This window comes from Equus quagga, chromosome 4 (genome assembly GCF_021613505.1).
Source record: "Equus quagga isolate Etosha38 chromosome 4, UCLA_HA_Equagga_1.0, whole genome shotgun sequence".
Classification (NCBI taxonomy): Eukaryota; Metazoa; Chordata; class Mammalia; order Perissodactyla; family Equidae; genus Equus; species Equus quagga.
The window spans coordinates 135,655,758-135,682,882 of NC_060270.1; the positions used below are offsets into that span (position 1 = coordinate 135,655,758).

At 37.8% G+C, this 27,125-nt stretch overlaps 1 protein-coding gene across 1 annotated transcript in view; it reads right to left on the reverse strand.

Moving 5' to 3' along the window:
• Positions 1-1,763: 1,763 nt before the first annotated feature.
• Positions 1,764-27,125, reverse strand: part of KCTD18 (potassium channel tetramerization domain containing 18) — a 33,002-nt gene continuing 7,640 nt past the window's right edge. Inside the window, exons 5-7 of the mRNA XM_046659903.1 lie at positions 26,809-26,903; positions 18,027-18,129; positions 1,764-2,869 (exon numbers count right to left, since the gene is read on the reverse strand). Coding sequence (XP_046515859.1) covers positions 2,386-2,869; positions 18,027-18,129; positions 26,809-26,903 — 682 coding nt within the window. The 3' untranslated portion in view covers positions 1,764-2,385. The remainder of the gene's footprint in view (positions 2,870-18,026; positions 18,130-26,808; positions 26,904-27,125) is intronic.

A 27,125-nucleotide genomic window follows, 5' to 3' on the forward strand; every position in this document is an offset into this window, starting at 1 on the left:
TAACTTGGCTGGGCCTCATTTTCCTGATCTTCAAAGAACTGGGAATGAATACCTTCATTATGTTGTTCTGAAACTAAAAAGCAAAATGAACACAATGAAACAAAATACACGAAAATATAAACCATAACGTAAGGCAATATTGAAACAAAAACTTACTTAAAAATATAAGTTAAACAACTCTTTCAGTAGGTCCCCATTGCCAGCCTTAGGCTCTCCACGATACAACTAACCTGTCTGAATCAGGGCAAACCAGTTTTCAAGACACAGGTTACCTGGAAGGGCACGGTCAACTATGTTTTTTTGTATGAGCAATACTTAATATCCTACTCACCATTAGGAATTTCTATTGTGCCCTCTGACCCATCAACTGCATAAACTTCCTTTTCCAAAGTAATGATACTGAATCACTATTTATAAAACATGCTTTCCTTTTTTTAAATAATTTTTTATTTTCCAGGAAGAGCAATGGAGTATGATAAATTACCAACTCTTTTATGTTTGTAGAGCCGGGTATTAGGAAAAATGTGTCTTCATGTGAAATTAACCTAATCCCCAGGGAGCCGAACCCAAATAAACTAGTGTTCAAGTTCCTCAAAAATCCTGCGTTTGACTTTGACTCCTGATACTCATAAGGGAACGTTTCTCTTTCCACCTCAGCTGCACCACAGCTCAATAATTATTCCAAAAACTCTCTTCTTATAAATAAAGGCTAAATGTGCTACACAGACTTCTCTTAAACCACTGATGCAAAGAAATGCAGGCTGTTGACTGAATCACCCATGATTAATCTTCAACACATTTCCTTTCCAGATAATGTTTATCAGGAATAAAACATATTATATGCTTATTAGTAGGAAATTTTCTTACGTGAATCAGCAATTCAAAATGTCCTAAATCAAGTAATACTAATAATGTCCTCATTGGAAATTCTCAAAATTCACTATGGTCTTTGATTTTCAGAAAGCCTGAATTCTTTATAATAGTATTTTTCAAGGTGACTGAATATTTTATATATTCCACAGGGGAATGTCACTCATGAATCTTCAGTTAAATATTCACTTTTCCTAGCCAAATAAACCACCTATTTTAAAAGGTTGCTGGTATTTGGATAGCTATCTAAAACTGGTTTAATTATTTCCTACATTACCTAGACAAGAAAGCAATTTTGTAAGCAGAAACAGATAACCTATATAAACGAACAAGCCTTTGAAATACTAGAGAGCTCCAAGGTTTAAAAATAAGTACAATCATGGAAAATGGCACGTTTTATGGAAAAGTTTTACTTTATTTTGTAAAAAGTAATGTTTTGAGTATATTTGCTTTACTCTTTCAAAGCAATGCAAGTACAATGATAGGCATTGAATAAAAAGTACCCTGCTTTATGAACTTACTTTTAACACACTGAAGGCATACTGCTTTCTGAAGGTAGAAAATATGTGATCCAATTATAAAACATAACACGTAACAGTAAACACATACAACTGAATAGTTGTGGAAAAATAGAGGAGTAATCAAAATGTTTTGTTTAAAAATATTAAATTCAAGTTATGTGGAAATTTACGCATAAAAAATCATATTGTATAATCAGAATGACTCTTCAATGGTCATTTCTAAAAAGCAAATATTAACTTTAGTTAAAAAGTTAAACTTTTAACTTCTCTTTTTCAGAATACTTTCAAAACTTCGCTATTCAAATTAAAATAGTTCAATAATTCTTCCCAAAGACATGTTATATAGTTCTTAACCCAAGAAATATTCTTGTGATGTATAAATAAATCTGCTAAGGGAAAAGCGAGAAAAGCCAATCCAGGAGAGAAAACAGTCCAATGGAGTGAGAGTCAAAGTGCGCTCTCCATCACCGTGCGGGTGCTCCCAGCCTCTTCCTCCGGGCCTTGGAGCCTGGGAGGCGCGTGTGGGGAGTTCGCCCTGAGCTTCCTTCTCTGCCATCAGTCTGGCCGCGGGAGAGCGCCCACCTCACCCTCCCCTCACCAGACCGGGTACCAGGGCCCAAACCCCACTCCCGGCCCTGGGCTGCAGCGAGTGACGTTACCGAAGGGCCTAAAGTCTGTAATTATTTCAGCAACAAAGTGGACTTCTCCAGTGGTGACCGCTGTGCTGTTCTGTTGTCTTAATACCAACGAACCATTAAAAGAAAACAAACCTGAAATTCAAAATGTCCCCTAGACAAATAATCATTTAAAAGTTGGGAGAATGAGCAGTAAACATAGGCCCAGCCACTTCAAGTCTCCCTGCTCCACTCCTGCCCGCCGGTTCCCTTTCCCGGGACGACCCTAACGAGGACCGGAGGCCACAGCTCTCCGGCACGGAGAACACGCGGGCGGGAGCTCGGGAGGCGAACCGGGCGTCCTGAGTCCGCCGTCACCATCAGCCAGTCTTGTCCTGCCCGTTTTCAGTCCGCACGCCCAAGGCGCTGGGGGCTCCGGGGGGTGGCGGGGGCCCCGCGGGCCGGGCTGCTGTGCCGGCGGTGCTCAGCGGGGTCCGCTTCAGCTTGATCACTCGGTGCGGGGTGCCCTTCTTGTCCGCGAGCAGAACCTTGGCTGGAGGTGGATGCGTGGCTCCATTCTCAGCACTCGCGGACCCGCAGTAAGCCTGGGAATGCCCGGGCCCCCCAGTGCCCGCCGGGGCCGGGGCTGCGGAGGGCGCAGGGCGCGGCGCTGCCTTCCCGCCCGGAGCCCGGCTCACCGGCGCCCGGGACCAGGCCTGGGGCGCTCGGGCCGGAGACACCCGGACGGAAGCCGAGTTCTTGACTTTAATTTGGGTGCTGGTGGAAGGGCCCACAAATCTGACTGGCTTAGGACCAGTCTTACAGTTCACACCTTCTTCCTCTTCATTGAACTCTACCAGTCGCCTGTAAATACAGAAGTCACCGTCAGCATTTAGAGGCTCAGTAACTAATGAAAACGTCTCCAAAGTTTACTGTCAGGGGAATTAAAAGGTTTTTGTCAAGAATTTGAGTCAAGAGGTTAAAAGGTATCAACCTACTATCTCCCTATCATCTCCCACCAAGGTCAGTAAGTAAATTACCAAGTTTATAAAAGATTGTTTCAGTCTGAATACAAACTCTTTTAAAATCACACATAATGTTAATACCAATGACAAGTTAAAATGTGGAGTGTTACACTGGAATTATACGGCATATGACTGCTCCCAAGAATCCTGATGTGATCCAGAGGATAAGCGGGAAGACCCAAGCTGTTTTTCTGGGAACAGCAGTTTCAAGAGATTTACTGAGGGAAAAAGGGTTTCACAGTCAAAGAAACTGGAGAAACGCTAGTGCATATTTTGTTCTCTTGACGCTTTAAAATCTCTATCAACAAATTGAAAGTTCTGAGAAGGCATATAGCAGACACCTGTTTCACTTTGTTCCATCCACATTTCCCAATCATTCTGTAATACAATCTTTGGCACCAGTAAAATTAGCATTCTGTGGAACACACTTTGTGAACTGCTAGAATGGTCAAACCCATAACACAGTTAAATGCTTTTTCAATTTGAGAAGTCTTGGAAAAACCTTCAGAGTCCTGAACTGTTTGCCATTCATTATAAAAAGCCTAAGGGGGAACAGCATTTTATTTTTTTAATTTTTTTTATTCAATTACTTAAACTAAAAAAATACAAAAAAATAGTTCACCCTTTTTTCCTACCCCATCCACACCTCCTGCCTCTAGAAATCACCGATCTGGTCTCTGTATCTATTAGCTTGGTTGTGGTGTTTTTTAAGATTCCACATATAAGAGAGATCAGAGATCATCTGGTATTTGTCTTTGTCCGACATTTCACTTAGCATAATGCCCTCAAGGTCCATCCATGTTGTCACAAATGGCAAAATTTCACTCTTTTTTATGGCTAAATAATATTTCATTCTACGTTTATACCACAATCTCTTTATCCATTCATCCATCAATGGACACTTAGGTTGTTTCCATATCTTGACTATTGTAAATAATGCTGCAATGAACATGAGGGTGCATATATCTTTTTGAGTTAGTGTTTTCATTTTCTTTGAATAAATACCCAGAAGTGGAATTGCTGGACTGTAGAGCAGTTCTACTTTTAATTTTTTTAGGAACCTCCATACTGTTTTCCACAGTGGCTACACCAATTTGCATTCCCACTAACAGTGCACAAAGATTCCCTTTTCTCTACATCCTCACCAACACTTATTTCCTGTCTTTCTGATAACAGCTACTTTTTGATAACAGCCACACACAGGTGTGAGGTGCTAACTCACGTGGTTTTGATTTGCATTTTCCTGATGATTAATGATGATGAGCATCTTTTTATGTACCTAATGGCCATCTGTATGTCTTCTTTGGAAAAATTTCTCTTCAGATCTTCTGCCCATTTTTTAATAGGACTGGTTGTTTTTTAACTGTTCAGTTGTATGAGTACTTTATACATATTTTGGATATTAACCCCTTGTCAGATATATGATTTGCAAATATTTTCTTCCATTCCATAGGCTGCATTTTCATTTTGTTGATTATTCCCTTTGCTGTGCAGAAGCTTTTTAGTTTGATGTAGTCCTATTTTTTGATTTTTACTTTTGTTGCTCTTGCTTTTGGTGTCAAATCCAAAAAATCATTGCCAAGATACATGTGAAGGCGTTTACTGCCTATGTTTTCTTCTAGGAGTTTTATAATTTCGGGTCTTATGTTCAAGCCTTTAATCCATTTTGAGTTCCATTTTTGTGTATGTGTAAGATAGTGGTCTAGTTTCATTCTTTTGCCTGTGGATATCCAATTTTTCAAGCACCATTCATAGAAGAGACTGTCCTTTCCCCATTGTATATTCTTGGCTTCTTTGTCATAAATTAGTTGACCGTATATGCATGGGTTTATTTTTGGGCTCTCTATTCTGTTCCATTGATCTATGTGTCTGTTTTTGTGCCAATACCATACTGTTTGATTACTATGGCTTTGTAAATAGTTTGAAATCAGGGAGTGTGATGCCTCCAGCTTTGTTCTTCTTTCTCAAGATTGCTTAGGCTATTTGGGATCTTTTGTGGTTCCATACACATTTTAGGATTGTTTGTTCTATTTCTGTGAAAAATGCCATTGGAATTTTTATAGGGATTGCATTGAATCTATATATTGCTCTGGATCGTATAAACATTTTAACAATATTAATTCTTCCAATCTATGAGCACAGAATATCTTTCCATTTATTTGTGTCTTCTTCAGTTTCTTTCATTAATGTCTTGGAGCTTTCAGTATACAAGTTCTTCACCTCCCTGGTATTTTACTCTCTTTGGTGCAATTGTAAATAGGATTGTTTTCTTAATTTCTCTTTCTGATAGCTCATTATTAGTGTATAGAAACACAACAGATTTTTTGTGTGTTGATTTTGATCCTGCAACTTTATTGAATTCATTTATTAGTTCTAACAGTTTTTTGATGAAGTCTTTAGGGTTTTCTATACATAATATCATGTCATCTGCAAATAAAGATAGTTTTAGTTCTTCCTTTCCAATTTTGATGCCTTTTATTTCTTTTTCTTGCCTAACTGCTCTGGGTAGTACTTCCAACATGTGGAATAAAAGTGATGAGAGTGGGCATCCTTGTCTTGTTCCTCTTCTTAAAGGAAAAGCCATCAGCTTTTCACCATTGAGTATGACTTTAGCTTTGGGCTTGTCGTATGTGGCCTTTATTATGTTGAGGTACAACTCCTCTGGACCCACTTTGTTGAGAGTTTTTATCATAAATGGATGTTGAATTTTGTCAAGTGCTTTTTCTGCGTCTATTGAGATGATCATATGATTTTTTATATGATATCAAAACCAAAAGATAGATTGGTTCCAGTTCAAGATGGCAATGTAGGAAGATCCTGAACTCACCTCCTACCACAGATACACTGAGCCTACAGCAACATATGGAAAAACTTCCTCTTTAAAAAACATAAAGGCTGGCTGAGTGACAACTACACATTGGGCAAACAAGTAGAAAACAACATCGAAGCAGGTGGGAGAGGCTGGGACATGATCTCCCCATAAACCCCACCCCTAGCATGGCAACTCACACCTAGGAGGGAACTCAAAACCCAGAGCTTCTCCCTGAGGAGTGAAGGGTTCGAGCCCCACATCAGGCATCCCAACTTTTTAAGACATGCACTTGAGAGAAGAGCCCCCAAAACATCTAACTTTGAAAACCAATGGGGCTCACGCCCCAAGATGTACAAGACTGTAGCAATCCGAGAAATGGCTCTTCAAGGGCTCATGCACTTGGACTCACTTGCCCTGGGGCCCAGCTCAGAGGCAGCCAATCATGCTAGACTTAAACAAGTCTTTAAGGAGTTGTTTACTTAAACAAGAATGTGTTTATTTGTTTACAAAGAGCAAGTAAACAACTTGTTTACTTGTTTACAAGGAGCATCACCTCTTATATTAAAGCAGCAGACTGAGGAGCAGACATCAAATTTAACACACACATTTAGGAGCCTCATGGGACACTTTCTGGGGATGGAGACTGGCAGGGGCGATCTTCACACTCTGCCACACTTCAGAGCACCAGTGTCTCCTGGAGGGGAGCTTTACACACATTTGGTGCCCTAGTTTTTAAACATGGTGCCCTGGTCTTTGCAACTGCTGCCCAAGGGACACCCCTTGATCACCTGGCTATGGTGGCTGGGGGTCTTGCATTCCTGGGTCCTACAAGACTATGACAATTGGAGGGACAGTTCTTGACAGGCTACCACCCCAGGGCACTGTACAGACAACAGCACACTCCCCAGTCCTTCTGTGAAGGAGGACTCTTTGCTTGTTCTGGAGCTTCGCTCTGAGGGGCAGGCTTCAGGTTTGGCACACATCTACTGGCCTACAGAGCTGCTCTCAAGGAACATAGGCTGTGAATGCCATTTTGGTGCTCTCCCTCTGCCTTGATCCAGCTCACCAGTATCTCCCAGAAAAGAGCTTATACACTTGGCTGGAGCCCCAATTTTTGCAAATGTTGCCCAGGGTACACCTCCATATTGCCTGGCTCTGATGGCCAGCAGGGCTTACACTCATAGGCCCACAAGACTGTATATATTTGCATACTTTTAAAAGCTGCTGCCTGAGGGTCTAGCTTCCAGTCAGCCTGAATCTAGGTGCTGAGGTACCTCCTTTGGTATACTGATTGGTCTTGGCACATCCTCAATGACTGGGAGCTATTAAAAATATAATAGGCTGCTTGGACCAGCACAGAAGATTGAGAGACCACCAAGAGGTAGGCCTGGATAGAATAACAAGGTACATCTCTTACACAAGGCCACTCCTTGTTGTTTCATCTACTGTATAGAAACCAACACAGAGAGTCAAGCAAAATTAAGAAATAAAAGAATATGTTCCAAATGAAAGAATAAGATAAAAGCTCAGAAAAAACCTTAATGAAATGGAGATAAGTAATTTACCTGATAAATAGTTAAAAGTAATGGTCATAAAGATGCTCACTGAACTCAGGTGAAGAATGGATAAACACAGTGAGAACTTCAGCAAAGAGACGGAAAACATAAGAAAGTACCAAATAGAAGTCACAGAGCTGAAAAATACACCAACTGAACTGAAGAATACTATAGAGGGGTTTAAGAGCAGATTAGATGACACAGAAGAAAGGATCAGTGAACTCGAAGACAGGGCAGTGGAACTCATCCAATCAGAGGTGGGGGAAAAAAAAGAATGAATAAAAGTGAAGATAGCTTAAGGGACTTATGGGACAACATGAAATGGACTAACATTTACATTATAGAGCTCCCAGAAGAAGAGAGAGAGAAAGGGGCAGAAATCTTATTTGAAGAAATAAGCACTGAAAACTTCTCTAACCGGAGAAAATAAACAGACACTCAGATCCAGAAAGCCCAGAGACTTTCAAATAAGAGGAACCCAGAGACCCATAGTAAGACACATTATAATTAACATGTCAAAAGTTAAAGACAAGAAGACAATCTTAAAAGCAGCAAGAGAATAACAACTTGTTATATACATACAAGGGAACCCTTATAAAACTATCAGCAGATTTTTGAGCAGAAATTTTGCGGACCAGAAGGAAGTGGCATAATATATTCAAATTGCTGATAGGAAAAAATATCTCACCAAAAATACCTGGCAAAGTTATCACTCAGAATTGAAGGAGAGATCAACAGTTTTCCAGACAAACAAAAGCTAAAGGAATTCATCACCACTAAACCAGCCTTACAAGAAATGTTAAAGGGGCTTCTTTAAGCCAAAAAGAAAGGGTGCTAATTACTAACAAGAACATATGAAAGAATAAATCTCACTGGAAAGGTAAATATACAGTAAAGACAGTGGATTAATTGCTTATAAAACTAGTATGAAGGTTAAAAGCCAAAGGCAGTAAAAATAACTGTGATTATAATAATTAAAGGGATACACAAGATAAAAAGATGCAAAATATGACATCAAAATTTTTAAATGTGGGAGTAGAGTAAAAATGTTAAGTTTAGAATGGGATCAAACTTGAGTTATCAACTCAAAACAGACTGCTACAGGAGTGACGTCAGCGTCATGGTGGAGTGAGTTTGCCCAGGACTCTCTCCCCTCCACATACAACAAAAAGGAGCAACCGTATTCCAACAAAAAATATCCTAATACCACAGGAATCCTCGGAGATCCACAGCAGCCAAACAACAGAGCGGGGAGAGGCTGGAGCCCCACTGGGAGAAGCTGGAACAGGGTAAGAGAGGACTTAGCTCCCTCCCCTAAAGACTGTGGTCGCTGCTCGGGAGGCTCTGGGAGGGAAGGAATGTGGGAGGGGTTGTGCATCCACAGGCTCACCCAGGACTCTCTAGCGCCCTTGTAGCCTCAAGGGAAGCACTCTAACAGGGTGAAAGCTTTCGTGAGGGGTGACCTCATCAAGCCAAGACCCCAGGAGACCAGATAGCGAGAGCTGATCAGGAAACCCCGGTTTGGGGTAAGAGAAAGTGCCCCTCCCACAACCCACTGTGCTGCACCACCTGAAGGCGGAGGGCTCAGAAAACACAGATCTCGACCCCCATCTAGTGGTGATAGGCTGTAACTACAACAGAATAATATCACCGAGGAAAGATCGTTCTTCTAGCATCAAACAATTCATAGAAGCTCCAGATGAGAAGGAAAACAATAAATACACAGGATTATGTCCTGAGGACTTGGAAATAAGTAAACTAAATGACAATGAATTCAGAATAGCTATCGTCAAAAAATTCAATGAGGTAAAAGAAAATATACAGAAACAATTCAACGAGTTCTGGAGTTCCTTCATAAAAGAGATTGAAACTATAAAGAAGAATCGATGAGAAATACTAGAGATGAAAAATACAATGGATCAGATAAAACAAAATACAGATACCCTGAATGCTCGTGTGGACACCATAGAGGAGCAAATCAGCATAATCGAAGATAGACAGGTTGAATGGCACCAGACACAGGAAGAGAGAGAAATAAGACTAAAAACAAATGAAGAAAATCTCTGAGAGATAGCTGACTCAATGAGGAAATGTAGCATAAGAACTATAGGTGTCCAAGAAGGTGAAGAAAAGGAGGATGGAGCAGAAAGCGTGCTCAAAGAAATAATAGCAGAGAACTTCCCAAATCTAGGGAATGAGAGAGAAATGTGTGTGGAGGAAGTTTTCAGATCTCCTAGATATGTCAATGTAAAAAGACCTACTGCAAGGCATATAGTAGTAAAACTGGCAAAAATGAATGACAGAGAAAGAATACTCAGGGCAGCAAGGCTGAAGAAAATAACCTACAAAGGAACTCCTATCAGACTTTCAGTGGATTTCTCTGCAGAAACCTTACAAGCTAGGACAGATTGGAATGACATATTCAAAACTTTAAAAATCTTCAGCCAAGAATACTATATCCAGCAAAAATATCCTTCAGATATGAGGGAGAAATTAAATCTTTCCCAGAGAAACAAAAGCTAAGGGACTTCGTAGCCACGAGATGACCCCTAGAAGAAATCCTCAAGAAGGCCCTCACACCCGAAAAAAGAAAACAAGGGAGAAAGGGGTCACAAAACAGAGTAAGGAGACAAACAGAATCAGAAGAGGATAGCAAATATTCAACTATATTAGGATAAAAGGAAGGAAAACTCCAAAAACAAAGACAATCTTGTCACTTTAACCACAAACTCACAACACAAGTTGGAAGGGAGGAGGAAAGGGACTGAATCAGTTTAGACTAAGGAAACAAGAGGCCATCGGAAAATGGACTATGTTATGCACGAGATTCTGAATACAAACTTCAGGGCAGCCACTAAACTAAAAAGCAGAACAGAGACACAAAGAATAAATAACAAAAAAACTAAGAAACACAGCATAAGAAATTGCAGAAGTCAATGGGAAGACCAAAACACACAGGACGAGAAACAAAGGAAATGTGGGAAAATTGGAAAATGAGTGACAGAATGACAGCACTAAGCCATCATACATCAATAATCACCCTCAATATAAACGGACTGAACTCTCCAAGAAAAAGACACACAGTGGCAAGATCGATTAAAGAACAAGATCCAACAATTTGTTGCCTCCAGGAAACACACCTGAGCTCCAATGACAAATAAAGAGTGAAGGGGTGGAAGACGATATTCCAAGCTAATGGCAAACAAAAGAAAGCAGGTATTGCAATGCTTATATCAAACAAAGTAGATTTCAAGATGGGGCAGTATATAATGATCAAAGGGACACTACATCAAGAAGAAACAATGCTTATAAATATCTATGCACCCAACACAGGAGAATCAAAGTTCATAAAGCAACTGTTAACAAACCTAAAAGAAGGTATCAAAAATAACACAATAATAGTAGGGGACCTCAACACCCCACTCACATCATTGGACAGATCATCCAAACAGAAAATCAACAAGGAAACAGTGGATTAAATGAAAAGCTAAAACAGTTGGACTTTAATAGACATACACAGAACACTCCATCCAAAAACAGCAGAATACACATTCTTCTCAAGAGCGCACGGAACATTCTCAAAGATAGACCATATGTTGGGAAACAAGGCAAGCCTCTATAAATTTAAAAAAAGTGATATAATAACAAGCATCTTCTCTGATCATAATGCTATGAAGCTAGAAATTAATTCAAAGAAAAAAGCTGACAAAGGGACAAAGATGTGGAGAATAAATATGCTATTGAACAACAATGGATCACTGAAGAAATTAAAGGAGAAATCAAAAAATATCTGGAGACAAATGAAAACGATAACATGTCATAACAACTCATATGGGATGCAGCAAAACCTGTATTAAGAGGGAAATTCATCACAATACATGCACACCTTAACAAACAAGAAAAATCCCAAATAAGCAATCTCAAACTACACCTAACTGAATTAGAGAAAGAAGAACAAACAAAGCCCAAAGTCAGCAGAAGGTGAGAAATAATAAATACCAGAGCAGAAATAAATGCTTCTGAAACAAAAAAGGCAGTAGAAAAGATTAATGAAACAAAGAGATGGTTCTTTGAGAAGATAAATAAAATTGACAAACCCCTAGCCAGACTTACAAAGAAAAAAAGAGAGAAAGCTCAAATAAACAAAATCAGAAATGAGAGAGGAGAAATAACAACAGACTCCACAGAAATACAATGGATTATAAGAGAATACCACGAAAAACTATATGCCAACAAATGGATAACCTAGAGGAAATGGACAAATTCTTAGACTCTTACAATCTCCCAAAACTAAGTCAAGAAGAAGCAGATAATCTGAACAAGCCAATCACAAGGAAAGAGATTGAAACAGCAATCAAAAGTATCCCAAAGAATAAAACCCCAGAACCAGACGGCTTTCCTGGGGAATTATACCAAACTTTCAAAGAGGATTTAATACCTATACTTTTCAACCTATTCCAAAAAATTAAGGAGGATGGAACACTTCCTAACACATTGTACAAGGCCAACATCACACTGATACCAAAGCCTGACAAGGACAGAACGAAAAAGGAGAACTATAGGCCAATATCGCTGATGAACATAGATGCAAAAATACTCAACAGGGCCCGGCCCAGCAGCTGAGCAGTTAAGTTCGCGTGCTCTGCTTCGGTGGCCCAGGGTTTCGCCAGGTCAGATCCTGGGTGCAGACATGGCACCACTCGGCAAGTCATGCTGAGGCGGCGTCCCACATACCACAACTAGAAGGACCCACAACTAAGAATATACAGCTATGTACCAGGGGGCTTTGGGGAGAAAAAGGAAAAATAAAATCTTAAAAAGAAAAAAATTCTCAACAAAATTTTTGCAATCCAAATTCAGCAATTCATCAAAAGGATCATATTTCACGATCAAGTGGGATTCATACCAGGGACACAGGGATGGCTCAACATCCGCAAATCAATCAACGTGATACACCACATCAACAAACTGAGGAATAAAAACCACATGATCATCTCATTAGATGTAGAGAAAGCATTTGACAAGATCCAACAGCCATTTATGATAAAAACTCTGAACAAAATGGGCATAGAAGGAAATTACATCAACATAATAAAGGCCGTATATGACAAACCCACAGCCAACATCATACTCAATGGGCAAAAACTGAGCACCATCCCCCTGAGAACAGGAACGAGACAAGGATGCCCTCTATCACCACTCTTATTTAACATAGTACTGGAGGTTTTGACCAGAGCAATTAGGCAAGAGAAAGGAATAAAAGGAATCCAAATAGGGAGGGAAGAAGTGAAACTCTCACTGTTTTCAGACAACATGATCTTATATATAGAAAACCCCAAAGAATCCACTGGAAAACTTTTAGAAATGATCAGCAACTACAGCAATGTTGCAGGGTATAAAATCAACTTACATAAATCAGTAGCATTTCTATACTCTAATAATGAATTAACAGGAAAAAAACTCAAGAACACAATACCATTCACAATTGCAACAAAAAGAAGAAAATACCTTGGGGTGGATTTAACTAAGGAAGTGAAAGACCTATACAATCAAAACTACAACTTTCCTGAAAGAAATTGATGACAACATAAACAAATGGAAAGACATTCCATGCACGTGGATTGGAAGAATAAACATAATTAAAATGTCCATACTACCTAAAGCAATCTAGAGATTCAATGCAATCCCAATCAGAATCCCAATGACATTCTTTACAGAATTAGAACAAAGAATCCTAAAATCCATATGGGGCAACAAAAGACCCCGAATTGCTAAAGCAGTCCTGAGAAAAAAGAACAAAACTGGAGGCATCACAATCCCTGACTTCAAAACATACTACAAAGCTACAGTAATCAAAACAGCATGTACTGTTACAAAAACAGGTGCACAGATCAATGGAACAGAATTGAAAGCCCAGAAATAAAACCACATATCTATGGACAGCTTATCTTCGACAAAGGAGCTGAGGGCATACGATGGAGAAAAGAAAGTCTTTTCAACAAATGGTGCTGGGAAGACTGGAAAGCCACATCTAAAAGAATGAAAATTGACAATTCTTTTTCACCATTCACCAAAATAAACTCAAAATGGATCAAAGACCTAAAGGTAAGACCTGAAACCATAAGGCTTCTAGAAGAAAATGTAGACAGTACACTCTTTGACATCAGTATTAAAAGGATCTTTTTGGACACCATGTCTTCTCAGACAAGGGAAACAATAGAAAGAATAATCAAATGGGACTTCATCAGACTAAAGAGCTTCTTCAAGGCAAAGGAAAACAGGATTGAAACAAAAAAACAACCCATTAACTGGGAAAAAATATTTGCAAGTCATACATCCAACAAAGGGTTAATATCCATAATATATAAAGAACTCACACAACTCAACAACAAAAAATCAAACAACCTGATCAAAAAATGGGCAGGAGACATGAACAGACATTTCTCCAAAGAAGATATACGGATGGCCAATACGCACATGAAAAGATGTTCATCATCACTGATCATCAGGGAAATGTAAATCAAAACTACACTAAGATATCACCTTACACCCATTAGAAGGGCAAAAATAACCAAAACAAAAAGTGACAAATGTTGGAAAGGTTGTGGAGAAAAAGGAACCCTCATACACTGCTGGTGGGAATGCAAACTGGTGCAGTCACTAAGGAAAACAGTATGGAGATTTCTCAAAAAATTAAAAATAGAACTACCATACAATCCAGCCATCCCACTACTGGGTATCTACCCAAAGAACTTGAAGTCAGCAATTCCAAAAGTCCCATGCACCCCTATGTTTATTGCAGCATCATTTACAATAGGCAAGACATGGAAGCAACCTAAGTGCTCATCAACTGACGATTGGATAAAGAAGATATGGAATATATATACAATGGAATACTACTCAGCCATAGAAAAGAATAAAATTGTCCCATTCACAACAACATGGATGGACCTTGAGGGAATTATGTTAAGTGAAATAAGCCAGATAGAGAAAGACAATCTATGACTCCACTCATATGAGGAATTTAAAAATGTAGACAAAGAGAACAGATTAGTGGCTACCAGGGGAAAGTGGGGGTAGGGGGTGGGCACAAAGGGTGAAGGCGTGCACCCACAACACGACTGACAAACGATAATGTACAACTGAAATTTCACAACATTGTAAACTATCATAAACTCAATAAAAATTAACTTTAAAAAATAGACTGTTATAAGCTGTTATATGTTAGCCTCATGGTAACCACAAAGCAAAAACCTATAGCAAACACACAAAAGATAAAAAGAAAGGAATTGAGGGATAGAACTAAAGAAAATCATCAAACCACAAAGAAAGAGAGCAAGAGAAGAAGAAAGGAACAGAGAGGAACTACAAAAACAGCCAGAAAACTATTAACAAAATGGAAATAAGCACATACCTATCAATAATTGCTTTAAATGTAAATGGACTAAATTCTCCAATCAAAAGACACAGAGTAGCTGAATGGATAAAAAAGCAAGACCCATCTATATGCTGCCTACACAAGACTCACTTTAGATTAAGGGCACACACAGACTGAAAGTGAAGGGGTGGAAAAAGATATTCCATGCAAATAGAAACCAAAAGAAAGCTGGAGTAGCTATACTTATATCACACAAAATAGACTTTAAAACAGAGACTGTAATAAGAGACAAAGAAGAGCATTACATAATGATAAAGGGGTCAATCCAACAAGAGGATACAATATTTGTAAATATTTATGCATCCAACATAGGAGCACCTAAATATATAAAGGAAATATTAACAGACGTAAAGGGAGAAATAGACAGCAATAAAATAATAGAAGAGGACTTTAACACCCCACTTACGTCAATGGATAGATCATCCAGACTGAAGATCAATAAGGAAACATCACTTTAAACGACATGTTAGACCAGATGGACTTAACAGATGTATAAAGAACATTCCATCCAAAATCAGCAGACTACACACTCTTTTCAAGTGCACACGGAACATTCTTCAAGATAGATCATATATTAGGGCACAAAACAAGTTTTAAATAAATTTAAGAGGACTGAAATGATATCAAGCATCTTTTCCAACAACAATGGTATGAAACTAGAAATTAATTACATGAAGAAAACTGGAAAATTAACAAATACATGAAGATGAAACAACATGCTACAGAACCAGTGAGTCAAAGAAGAAAACAAAAGAGACGTTAAAAAAAAAAAATACCTTGAGACAAACAAAAATGGAAATGTAACATATCAAAATTTATGGGAGGCAGCAAAAGCAGTTCTAAGAGGGAAGTTCATAGCAATAAATGCCTACCTCAAGAAACAAGAAAAGGCTCAAACAAACAACTTAACTTTACACCTCAAGGAACTGGAAAAAGAAGAACAAACGGAGCCCAAAGTTAGTAGAAGGAAGGAAATAACAAAGATTAGAGCAGAAATAAATGAAATAGACACTAAAAAGACAAGAGAAAAGATCACTGAACTAACAGCTGATTCTCTGCGGGGGAAAAATTTGACAAACCTTTAGCTAGACTCACCAAGAAAAGAAAGAGAGAGGACTCAAATAAATAAAAGCAGAAATGAAAGAGATGTTACAACTGATACCAGAGACATACAAAGGATAAGAACAGACTACTATAGATAATTATGTACATACAAATTGGACAACCTAGAACAAACAGATAAATTCCTAGAAACATACAACCTACCAAGACTGAATCATGATGAAAAAGAAAATCTGAACAGACTGATTACTAATAAGGAGATTGAATCAGTAATCAAAAACCTACCAACAAAAGTCCAGGACCAGATGGCTTCACTGGTGAATTCTACCAAACATTCAAAGAAGAATTAATACAAATCCTTCTCAAACTCTTCCAAAAAATAGAAGAGGGAACTCTTCCAAACTCATTTTATAAGGTCAGCATTACCCTGATACCAAAACCAGACAAAGATGCCACAAGACAGAAAATATAGGCCAATATCCCTGCTGAACATACATACAAAATTCTCAACAAAATATTAGCAAACTGAACTCAACAGCACTTTAAGAGGATGATACACTATGATCAAGTTGGATTTATTCCAGAGATCAAAGATGGTTCAACATCTGCAAATCAGTCAGTGTGATACACCACATAACAAAATGAAGGATAAATCACACAGAATATTGTTTTAAATGACCTTAAAACTATCAAACAACCACTGTCAAAAGTTTGCCTGCTCCCCCTACTGCTTCCATCAGTTTTACTTCATGAAGATCAGCTCCTGAACACGAAGTATAATAGCAATCCTCCAAGACTTCTCCCTCTCACCCAGCACTGTTGTGTTTTCAGAGGCAAATACAACAAGTGAATTCCGATTCTTGGAAAAGGGATCATAACAGCATGGTGATTTCAAAATTGCCATTTGTAATAAAGAATGTGAATATAATATATCCAACTCTAAAACTCTACTGAACATAACTAAATTTTCTCAAGTGAGTCAGACGGTTCTTCAGGACCTCACAAGTACTTCCAAGTCATCATTATCATTATCGTACCCATGAAACAAAAATGATGCTTAACAAAGTTCCAGGGGGAAGACAACTAACACAGAGGAAAGTCTCCATAAAACCATTCCTACTTGCTTTGTTTTCTGCCTACATCTTCCACTAGACTCTAGACCAAGGTTTCTCAACCTTAGCCCTACTGCCATTTGTGGGTGGATAATTCTTTGTTATGGGGGCTGCCCTGTGGATTCTAGAAGGTTTAACAGCATCAGTGGCCTCTACCCGCTGGATGCCAGTAGCATCCCGCACTCCACAGTGTCTTCAAATACTACCAAATATCCCCTGGAGGACAAGATTGCCCCCAGGTTAGAACCACTGATCTATACCCAAATAATATTTGCTAACTATAAGTTCAAAAGACAAAATAAATAATGATAATAAAATGAGATCCTTTAGGAAAAAAGATCTGTTTTAACAAGAGATGATTAACCACTAAAAACTGAATAAACTTCTCTGCATTTCTATGAAAGATCTAGAGGGCAGAAGTAAGAAAGCAGTCTAAAATTCCAAATTCTAGAGTAGATGATCAAGAAATTAGAACATCTGAAAACCGTGAATAATACCCAGACCATGAAAAAGAAATATGATTTTAAATGTATTTAAAACACAGCAAAAGGCACAGATGTAGAATGAATTTAATGCTAATAATTTCATAGAACACTAGAATATATCATTAAACAAAAATGCTATCTGTGAGAAGAAAAAGGAGAAAGGAATTAAGAATAAGTCACAGGAAATCCCAAATATTAAGTCTAATAAATATTTTGACTTCTTCGAATAGAGTCCGGGATTTCACTTCTGTAGGGAAAAATACTGCAGCATTCCTACTGTGTCCACTAGTATTTTTAAAATCACACTCTCCAAAAAAGAATCTATCATAACTCAGTTTTACGTAATTATTTCCAGGTTTTACATAGTTTTGGTGACTGCATTTATCAAGATTTATATTTTGATGGTAAGGCAGAATATTCATCTAGGTGACTAATAAGCTTAGTAAGGTCAAGAACCATTATTCACTTCTCCAATAAAGGCAGTAAAAATATAGGTCACAGATTTTAAAAAATCAACAGAACACAGATAACCTCTTTCGAATTGGGGCCATGTGACGCAGGCTTCCAAGTAAAGGCCGCTCTTCCAGAGTCCAACATTCTATCAGCTCATGAGGCACCCGCCAGTAGCTAACACCTGGAAGATAAAAATTCATCATGAAGAAAGCCACTGTTTACTGCAAAAGATTCAGCAACACTCTTTCAAGTAAGACTGGCCAAAAAGAGTTTGAGGTCCATGCCTCCCATTTGACAAAGGGAGGTGTACACAGGAAGTGCTCCTAAGAAGAGTCAGGGCAGTAGTAGCACAGCCATGGCCTGGGTCTAGGAAAAGCCAGACCAGCCGCAGCTCTGCCACTTACAATCAGCAAGATTTTATATGGGCCCTGGGCAACTGAGTGTGTGCTGGTTAAGGGCCCAGGCTTTGAAGCGAAGACTGCCTGGGTCTGAACCTCACTTCTGTCTTACTAATCACATGACCTTGAGAACGTTACTTACCTTTTGTGCCTAAATTTTCTCACCTGTGAAATGAAATGATGACAATAGTAGTACATACACCTCTTAGGATTGTTGTGAGGATTAAATTAGTAAATAAATGCAAAATTCTTAGAATGGGGCGTGGCACAGACAAAGCACTCAAGCGATCTTAGGTGCTTTTACTATAAGTCATAATATTAGTGTTAGTAGTAGTGTAAGGACTGGACAGTGCGGGTTCTAACACTTTCCCTGTCTACCTCACTGGGTTGCTGTGACCATCAAATCAGGTAAATTTTGTGAACCACTCTGTAAGAGGCAACCACTATGTGACTATGAGATATCAGTACCCTATAAGCACCTTTTCAAACAAGAATAATTTGAGTTAATGTGTTACACTAAGATTCCAGTCAAATTCATTTTAACTTTTAAATCTGATATTTCTGATTGAAGGCTGTAGTCTAATGGACCTTGAAAATATTAGGCTAGGTGAATGAAGCCAGACACAAAAGGTCATATATGATATGACTCCATATATATGAAATATCCAGAATAGGCAAATCCATTGAGACAGAAAGTGGACTGGTGGTTACCAGAGGCAGAGAGGAGAAGGGAATGGGGAGTAACTGCTTAATGGGTATGGGGTTTCCTTTTGCGGTGATGAAAATGTTTTGGAACTAGATAGACGTGGTGTTTACACAACATTGTTAATATAGTAAATGCCACTGAATGTACACTTTAATTAATTCTATGTTATGTGAATTTCCCCTAATTTTTTAAAAAGGAAGCATAAAAAATTATATAGACACATTAAAAAACGCTTAAAGAAAGAGATGTCAGCCTCATGACGGAGTGAGCTCTTTCCTTAGACTCTCCCCCCAAGATACAAGAAAAAGGACATTTCTAAAGCAACAGAGGACATTCACACAACACAAAAGACATCTAAGAGACCCATGCAGCCATATGTCTGAAAGTGGAAGTGCTGGAACCCCCAGAAGAAAGTGGAAGGAGGTAAGAGAATCTCCTCTCCCTCCCCGGGAGTGACGTAGGGCGCAGGACCAGGTGCAGCTCTGAGAAGAGAAGCGGAAGGGGTGGCTCTCCGTGGGAATGCCTTTGCTCTCCAAGTTCTCTCACAGCCCATAGGAAAGCCCCACAGAGAGGAGGCTAAGCTCTTGCAGGGGTGTCTTCATCAAGTGAGCACCCCAGCAGGGCAGATAGCGAGGGCAGAGCGAGAATGCCCCAGGGAGTGCACACATGAAAAAAAGTGCCCCCCACCCTGCCTGGTGCACCAGCTGAGCTGGTCAGCCAGAGCAAGTGACCCCCGCCAAAGTGCCCATGCATATGTTAGTAAAGCTGCCGTTGCAAGCAGGGAATCGCACACAGGCCCTGATAGCATAGATTCTAAAGGTCAGGCACAGACACCAGGTATCTTGGCAGGCTCAGAATACACAGCTGCTGACCCCAGCCCCCCAGTGGCAGCAGGTGGAATCTACAACCAGATACTACCACTATGTGACAGAAGAAATCCACCCCAGCAAATAGGATGAAGAAATACATTACTAATCCAGACTAGAAGGAAAATGACAAGCATTCAGAAATCAATCCTGAAGGCACAAAAATTTACAATCTAAATGACAGAGAATTCAAAATAGCTATCATAAGAAAGCTAAACGAGTTGCAATCAAATTCAGATAGACAGTTCAATGAAATCAGGATTAAAACTAATGAACAGAGGGAATTCTTCACAAAAGAGATTGAAACTATAAAGAAAAACCAATCAGAAATATTAGAGATGAAAAACACAATGAATGAGCTCAATAAAAATCTGGAGTCTTTGAATAACAGAGCTAATATTATGGAGGACAGAATTAGCAATCTGAATGACAGAAATACAGAAATGCTTCAGATGGAGGAGAGAATTAAGACTAAAAAGAAATGAAGAAATTCTCTGAGAAATATCCAACTCAATTAGGAAATGCAACATAAGGATTATAGGTTTTCCAGAGAGAGAACAGAGGGAGAAAGGAACAGAAAGCTTGCTCAAAGAAATAACAGCTGAGAACTTTCCAAAACTGGGGAAGGAGCTGGAATTACAAGTAAAAGAAGCTAATAGAATTCCTAATTACATCAATGTAAAAAGACCTTCTCCAAGACATAAAGTACTAAAACTGGCAAAAGTCAATGACAAAGAAAAACTATTAAGGGCACCAAGGCAGAAGAAAACAACTTCCAAAGGAACCCCTATCAGGCTTTCACGAGATTTCTCAGCAGACACCTTACAGCCTAGGAGAGAGTGGAACAATATATTCAAAATTCTGAAAGACAAAAACTTTCAGCCCAGAATACTCTATACAGTGAACAGATCCTTCAGATATGATGGAGAAATAAAAACTTTCCCAGATAAACAAAAGCTGAAGGAGTTCATCACCACAAGACCCTCCCTACAAGAAATGATCAAGAAGGCCCTCATAACTGAAAGGAAAAAAAGCATTCACAAAACCTTGAGCAAGGAGATAAACAGGCAGACAAAATCAGAAAATTGCAGCTTTCTATCAGAAAAGGCTAGCAAAGACTTAATTATAACATTAAAGATAAAGGGAAGGAAAACATAAAAAATAATCTTGTCATTTTAACCACAAACTCACTACACAAAACAGAATAAGTTGTGACAACAATAGCTTAGAAGGGAAAGAGGAGAGGGATGGAGCCAGCTTAGACTAAGGAAATAAGAGGCTATCAGAAAACGGACTATCTCATCTACAAGATTTTTTTATACAAACCTCATGGTAACCACTAAAAAAAATTCAGAACTGAGATACAAATGATAAATAAAGAGAAAACTGAGAAAACCATCATAGAGAACTACCAAACTGAATTGGCAGTCCGAAATACGTGGAATGAGAAACAAGGGAAATGCAGAACAACCAGAAAACAAGGAATAAAATGGTGACATTAAGCCCTCATATATCAATAATCACTGTAAATGTAAATGGATTGAATTCACCAACCAAAAGACACAGAGTGGCAGGATAGATTAAAAAAAAAAAAAAAAAAAAAAACAAGACCCAACAATATACTGCCTCCAGTAAACACATCTCAGCTCTAAAGACAAACACAGGCTCAGAGTGAAGAGATGGAAGATGATACTCTGAGCTAATGGTAAACAAAAGAAAGCAGGTGTTGTCATACTTATATCAGACAAAGTAGACTGCAAGGTAAAAAAGACAATGAGAGACAAAGGTGGGCATTATATAATGATAAAAGGGACAGTCCACCAAGAAGACATAACACTTATATATGCGCTCAACACAGGAGCACAAAAGTACATAAAGCAACTATTAACAAATCTAAAAGGAGATATTAACAACAACACAATAATAGCAGGGGACCTTAACACTTCATTTACATCAATGGACAGATCATCCAGACAGAAAGTCAACAAGGAAATAGTGGTTTTAAATGAAAAACTGGATGAGATGTATTTAACAGATAAGTATAGAATTCTCCATCCAAAATGAGCAGAATACACATTCTTCTCAAGTGTACATGGAACAGTCTCAAGGACAGACCATACAGTGGGAAACAAGGCAAGCCTCAATAAATTTAAGATTGAAATCATATCAAGCATCTTTTCTGACCATAATGCTATGAAACCAGACATCAACTACAAGAAGAAAGCTGGGAAAGTGACAAATATGTGGAGACTAAACAACATTCTACTGAACAACCAATGGGTCACTGAAGAAATTAAAGGAGAAATCAAAAAATATCTGAAGACAAATGAAAATGAAAATACACCATACCAACTCATGGGTTGCAGCAAAGTGGTCTTATGAGGCAATTCACAGCAATATAGGCCTACCTTAACAAACAAGAAAAATCTCAAACAAGCAATCTTGAACTACACCTAACAGAATTAGAAAAGGAAGAACAAAGCCCAAAGTCAGCAGAAGGAGGAAAATAATAAAAATACGGCAGAAATAAATGAAATTGAAACCAAAAAAACAGTAGAAAGGATCAATGAAACAAAGAGCTGCTTCTTTGAGAAGATAAACAAATTTGACAAACCCTTAGCCGGGCTCACTAACAAAAAAAGAGAGAAAGCTCAAATAAAATTAGAAATGAAAGAGGAGAACTTACAATGGACACCAGAGAAGTACAAAGGCTTGTAGGAGACTATTATGAAAAATTATATGCCAACAAATTGGACAATCTAGAAGCAAAGGATAAATCCTTTGACTCAAACAACCTCCCAAAACTGAATCAAGAAGAAATAGAGAATCTGAATAGCCCAATCACAAGAGATTGAAACAGTAATCAAAAACCTCCCCAAAAATAAAAGTCTAGAACCAGACAGCTTCTCTGGAGAATTCTACCAAACAATCAAAGAAGATTTAATACCTGTCCTTCTGAAACTATTCCAAAATATTGAAGAAGACAGAACACTTCCTAACACATTTTTTGAGGCCAACATCACCTGATCCCAAAGCCAGATAAGGACAACACAAGGAAAATCACAGGCCAATATCACTGATGAACATAGATGCAAAACTCTTCAACAAAATATTGCAAACCAAATACTGCAATACATTAAAAGGGTAATACATCATGATCAAGTGGGATTTATACCAGGGACACAGGGATGGTTCAACATCTGCAAATCAATCAATGTGATACACCACATTAACAAAATAAGCAATAAAAACCACATGATCATCTCAATAGATGCTGAGAAAGTATTTGACACGATCCAACATCCATTTATGATTAAAAAAAAAAAACTCTCAATAAAATGAGTATAGAAGGAAAGCACCTCAACATAATAAAGGCCATATATGAAAAACCCACAGCCAACATCATACTCAGTGGGGAAAAACTTAAAGCCATCCCTCTCAGAACAGAAACAAGACAAGGGTGCCCACTCTCACCACTCTTATACAACATAGTACCGGAGGTCTTGACCAGAGCAATTAGTCAAGAAAATGAAACAAAAGGTATCCAAATAGGCAATGAAGAAGCAAACTCTCGTCATTTGCAGATGACATGAGTTTATATATAGAAAACCCTAAAGAATCCTTTGAAAAACTATTAGAAGTAATCGACAATTACAGCAAAGTTACAGGGTACAAAATCAACTTAAAAAAATCAGTTGCATTTCTATACACTAATAACGAACTAACAGAAAGAGAACTCAAGAATACAGTCCCATTACAATCACAACAAAAAGAATAAAATATCTAGGAATAAATTTAACCAAGAAGGTGAAAGACTCACACAATGAAAACTATAAGACATTACTGAAAGAAATCAATGATGACATAAAGAAATGGAAAGATATTCCACGCATGTGGATTGGAAGAATAAATATGGTTAAAATGTCCCTACTACCTAAAGCAATCTACAGATTTGATGCCATCCCAATCAGAATCCCAATGACATTCTTGATGGAAATAGAATAAAGAATCCTAAAATTCATATGGGACACCAAAAGACCCCAAATAGTCAAAGCAATCCTGTAAAAAGTTATTCAAAATAATTTTAATAGCTATATCCCATCTATATCCCAAGGATGTGCCAATACGTATTTAATCCTCTACTGTAGACATTTAGACTGTTTTTATTTTTTCCCTATTATGAATAATGCTTAATAAACATTTCTGTTCATAAGCCTTTTTCTGCATTTGATTATGTCCTTAAGGAAGGTTCCTAGAAGTAGAATTACTGGGTCAAGGAATATGAGCAATTTTGATGTTATTGATATATACTGATTGATAAATTTTTTCCAAAAAAAGCAGTTTTAATTTTTACTCCTTTCAAAATGCATGAGAGATCTTTACTAATCTGGGATATAAAAAATAGTTCTCATTTAATGTATATCTCATTGATAAATAATGAGTTTGAACCTCCTGCCACATGTTTGTTTCCCTTTCTGGGAATTTTATGGTCATCAATCTTGCACATTTATTTGTAGTATGGGTTGAGCTGATTTTCTAATCAATTTAAATAAACCCTCTCTATATCAAGGATATTCTTTGTCCAACTAATGTAACATTTTTATCCAAGTCTTTGATTGGCCTTAATTTTATTTACAATTTTTTGTTTTAAGGTTAATATATTAAATATTATGTAATCAAATTTATTAGTCTTTGTCTTTATGATTTAAGCTTATAATTTTTATCTATTAAGAAATCAGTTATTTGCTTACATTTCATTATAGTTTATTATAGTTTCATATTTCATTTATAAATCCACCTGGGGTTATTTTGATAAATGACGTGAGGCTGGAGTTCTATTTTCTCTCCCAAGTATATTTCTCACTTATTAAACAATCTACCCTTTTTTCATTGATATTTAATATTTTATCACATAGTATTTTTATTCTTACAAATATAATAAAGTTTTATTGGGGTTTACTCCTGATCTCTGAATCTATTCTTCTACCAGAAATACATGGTTTTTATTACTATAAATCTATGTATAGCATTTTTACTACCAAATAGTTAGACTCATCCCACTAATGATTTCTTCTTCCCAAAATGTTCTTGGCTATTTCACCTGTTTATTCTTTTAAAGGAATTTTAGAATCATTTCTTCAAGATTTCCAAAGAGTTCCACTGATATTTTGGTAGTAACTGTGTCAAACCTATAATTTAATCTGAGAAGAAGTGATACTCAGATTTCCCATTCAGAATCATGCTATGTCCCACCGTAATCTTCATGTTTTCTTTTTCATAGATGGATAGATGGACGGATGGATGGATGAATACATTTTAGCAGTTTTCTTCAAAAAAGGCCCAAGCGTTTCTTGGCGGGGCAGTCCTAGTTATTTCGTTTTGTTTATTGCTTTGTGAATGGGATTTTCCCCTATAATTTCTCATTAATCTATCAGAGGCAAGCTGCTGAGCTTTCTTTACTTATATTGTATCCAGCTGGTTTAGTCTACTGAACTCATCATTTAAAATATCTTTAGTTTATTCTTTGGGTTTTCTAAAAAGATATGTTGCCCACAAAAATAACAACAACTGTCTTCTTCTTTCCAATAGTTCTTTCTCTTAATTCTGTTTCCTGCCTTATGGCTTTCCACAGGCCCCCCAGAACTGTTAAATAACAATGATACTTCATTACGTGCTTTCTAAAAAGTTAAAATCAGTTGCACGCTTTTTAAAAGTCAGTGATTCCAGCTCTCCGCTCCAGCTTCCTTAGTCAGTGGAGACAGAAGCCCAGCCAGGGCCCTCGAGAAGCCTCCTGGGCAGCCTGCCAGGCGAGAGACACAAAAGGAGACACAGAGAACACCAGGGGTTTGTTCCTCAACTCAAGCCTAAGTATCTCAAAGTCAATTAAATCTAAAATAATAAGCTCTTTAAAGAGAAGAGCACTTCTTTCATTATACTTGATCCTAGATACTTGGGGGTGTGATATGAAAAGAAAAAGGAGGAAAAGTGAGGGGGCAAATTGAGGAAAGGAAGAAAGGTTGGTTCTAGCACCCTGCCTGAAGGAAGAACAGCTGATAGAGAGTTCTTAAAAGCCTTTTCCTCTCCTTTTATTCAATCTTACATGACTTGCCATGTCTGCGCCTACTGGCTTTTAAGAGCATTTGAGGACTAAGATGTGTCTTACTTATCTTTGGACCCAATTTTAGGACTTACTATAGTGGTGAACCTAACAGACACTCAATACACGATTGTTAATTAAGAAAAAAAAAATACTTCAGCATAGAACAGTTAACCCTCTGTGATCCTTAAGCAAGCGGCATGGCCTCCCTGAGACTCAGTTTCCTCATCAATAAAATGGTAAACAGCATTCAAGGCTGTTTTAGGACTGAGAGATACTGAATGTAAACTATTTATCACACTGGACATTAAACAGCATTATTATTATCAACTCACTTTAAGCAGCTTGGTGAAACGGTCAAATTTCAAAGCATGCATTTAAAGATTATTTTAACTGTTTTCTAAGGGCTCCTTAAACAACTTCCCCAGCATTATTTTCATTTTCTCTCTTTTTTTGGATTATACATTTTATGCTTAATTTAGAGGTATAGTTCCTAGGACAATGCCAGGTACAATGTAGTTGCTAAATGAACTCTTGTTTAATTGAACTAAACAAGCATTACGAACAGAAGCATATTTTAGGTTACTGAATGATAAACCCAGTAATAATATCTAGCAACATATGGAGTTTAAAGATTTGTAAATAAACTGCCTTAATGTTACTATGAGGTGACAAATACCTTAACCCACACAAAAAAATAATTTCTCAAAAAAAGAAATGTAGTATTTGAGCTTACTTTGTCTTACTAAGGAAAAGTCTACCTTCTGCATGAAATAAAAGAATTGTACTGTACCTTTTCCTTCCCAGGCATCAAAAGCATCCATCATTTTCTTCAGTTCTGCTACTGAATAATAGCTCCAAATGTACTGAACATTATTTCCCGCCTCTCTAGAAATATTGCAAAAGGTAATGAAAATACACTACCTAAGTACAAACATGAGTGTGCATATATATATATGTATATATAGCTCATAGACACTCAAGTGCTCATTAACAAAGCAAAAAAAATCTGTAGGCATTGCGTAGCTGTTCTTCTGTGACTCCTTAGCATATGTGTGTATATATATGTATATATATAATATTATATACTATATGAGTGTAATATACTAT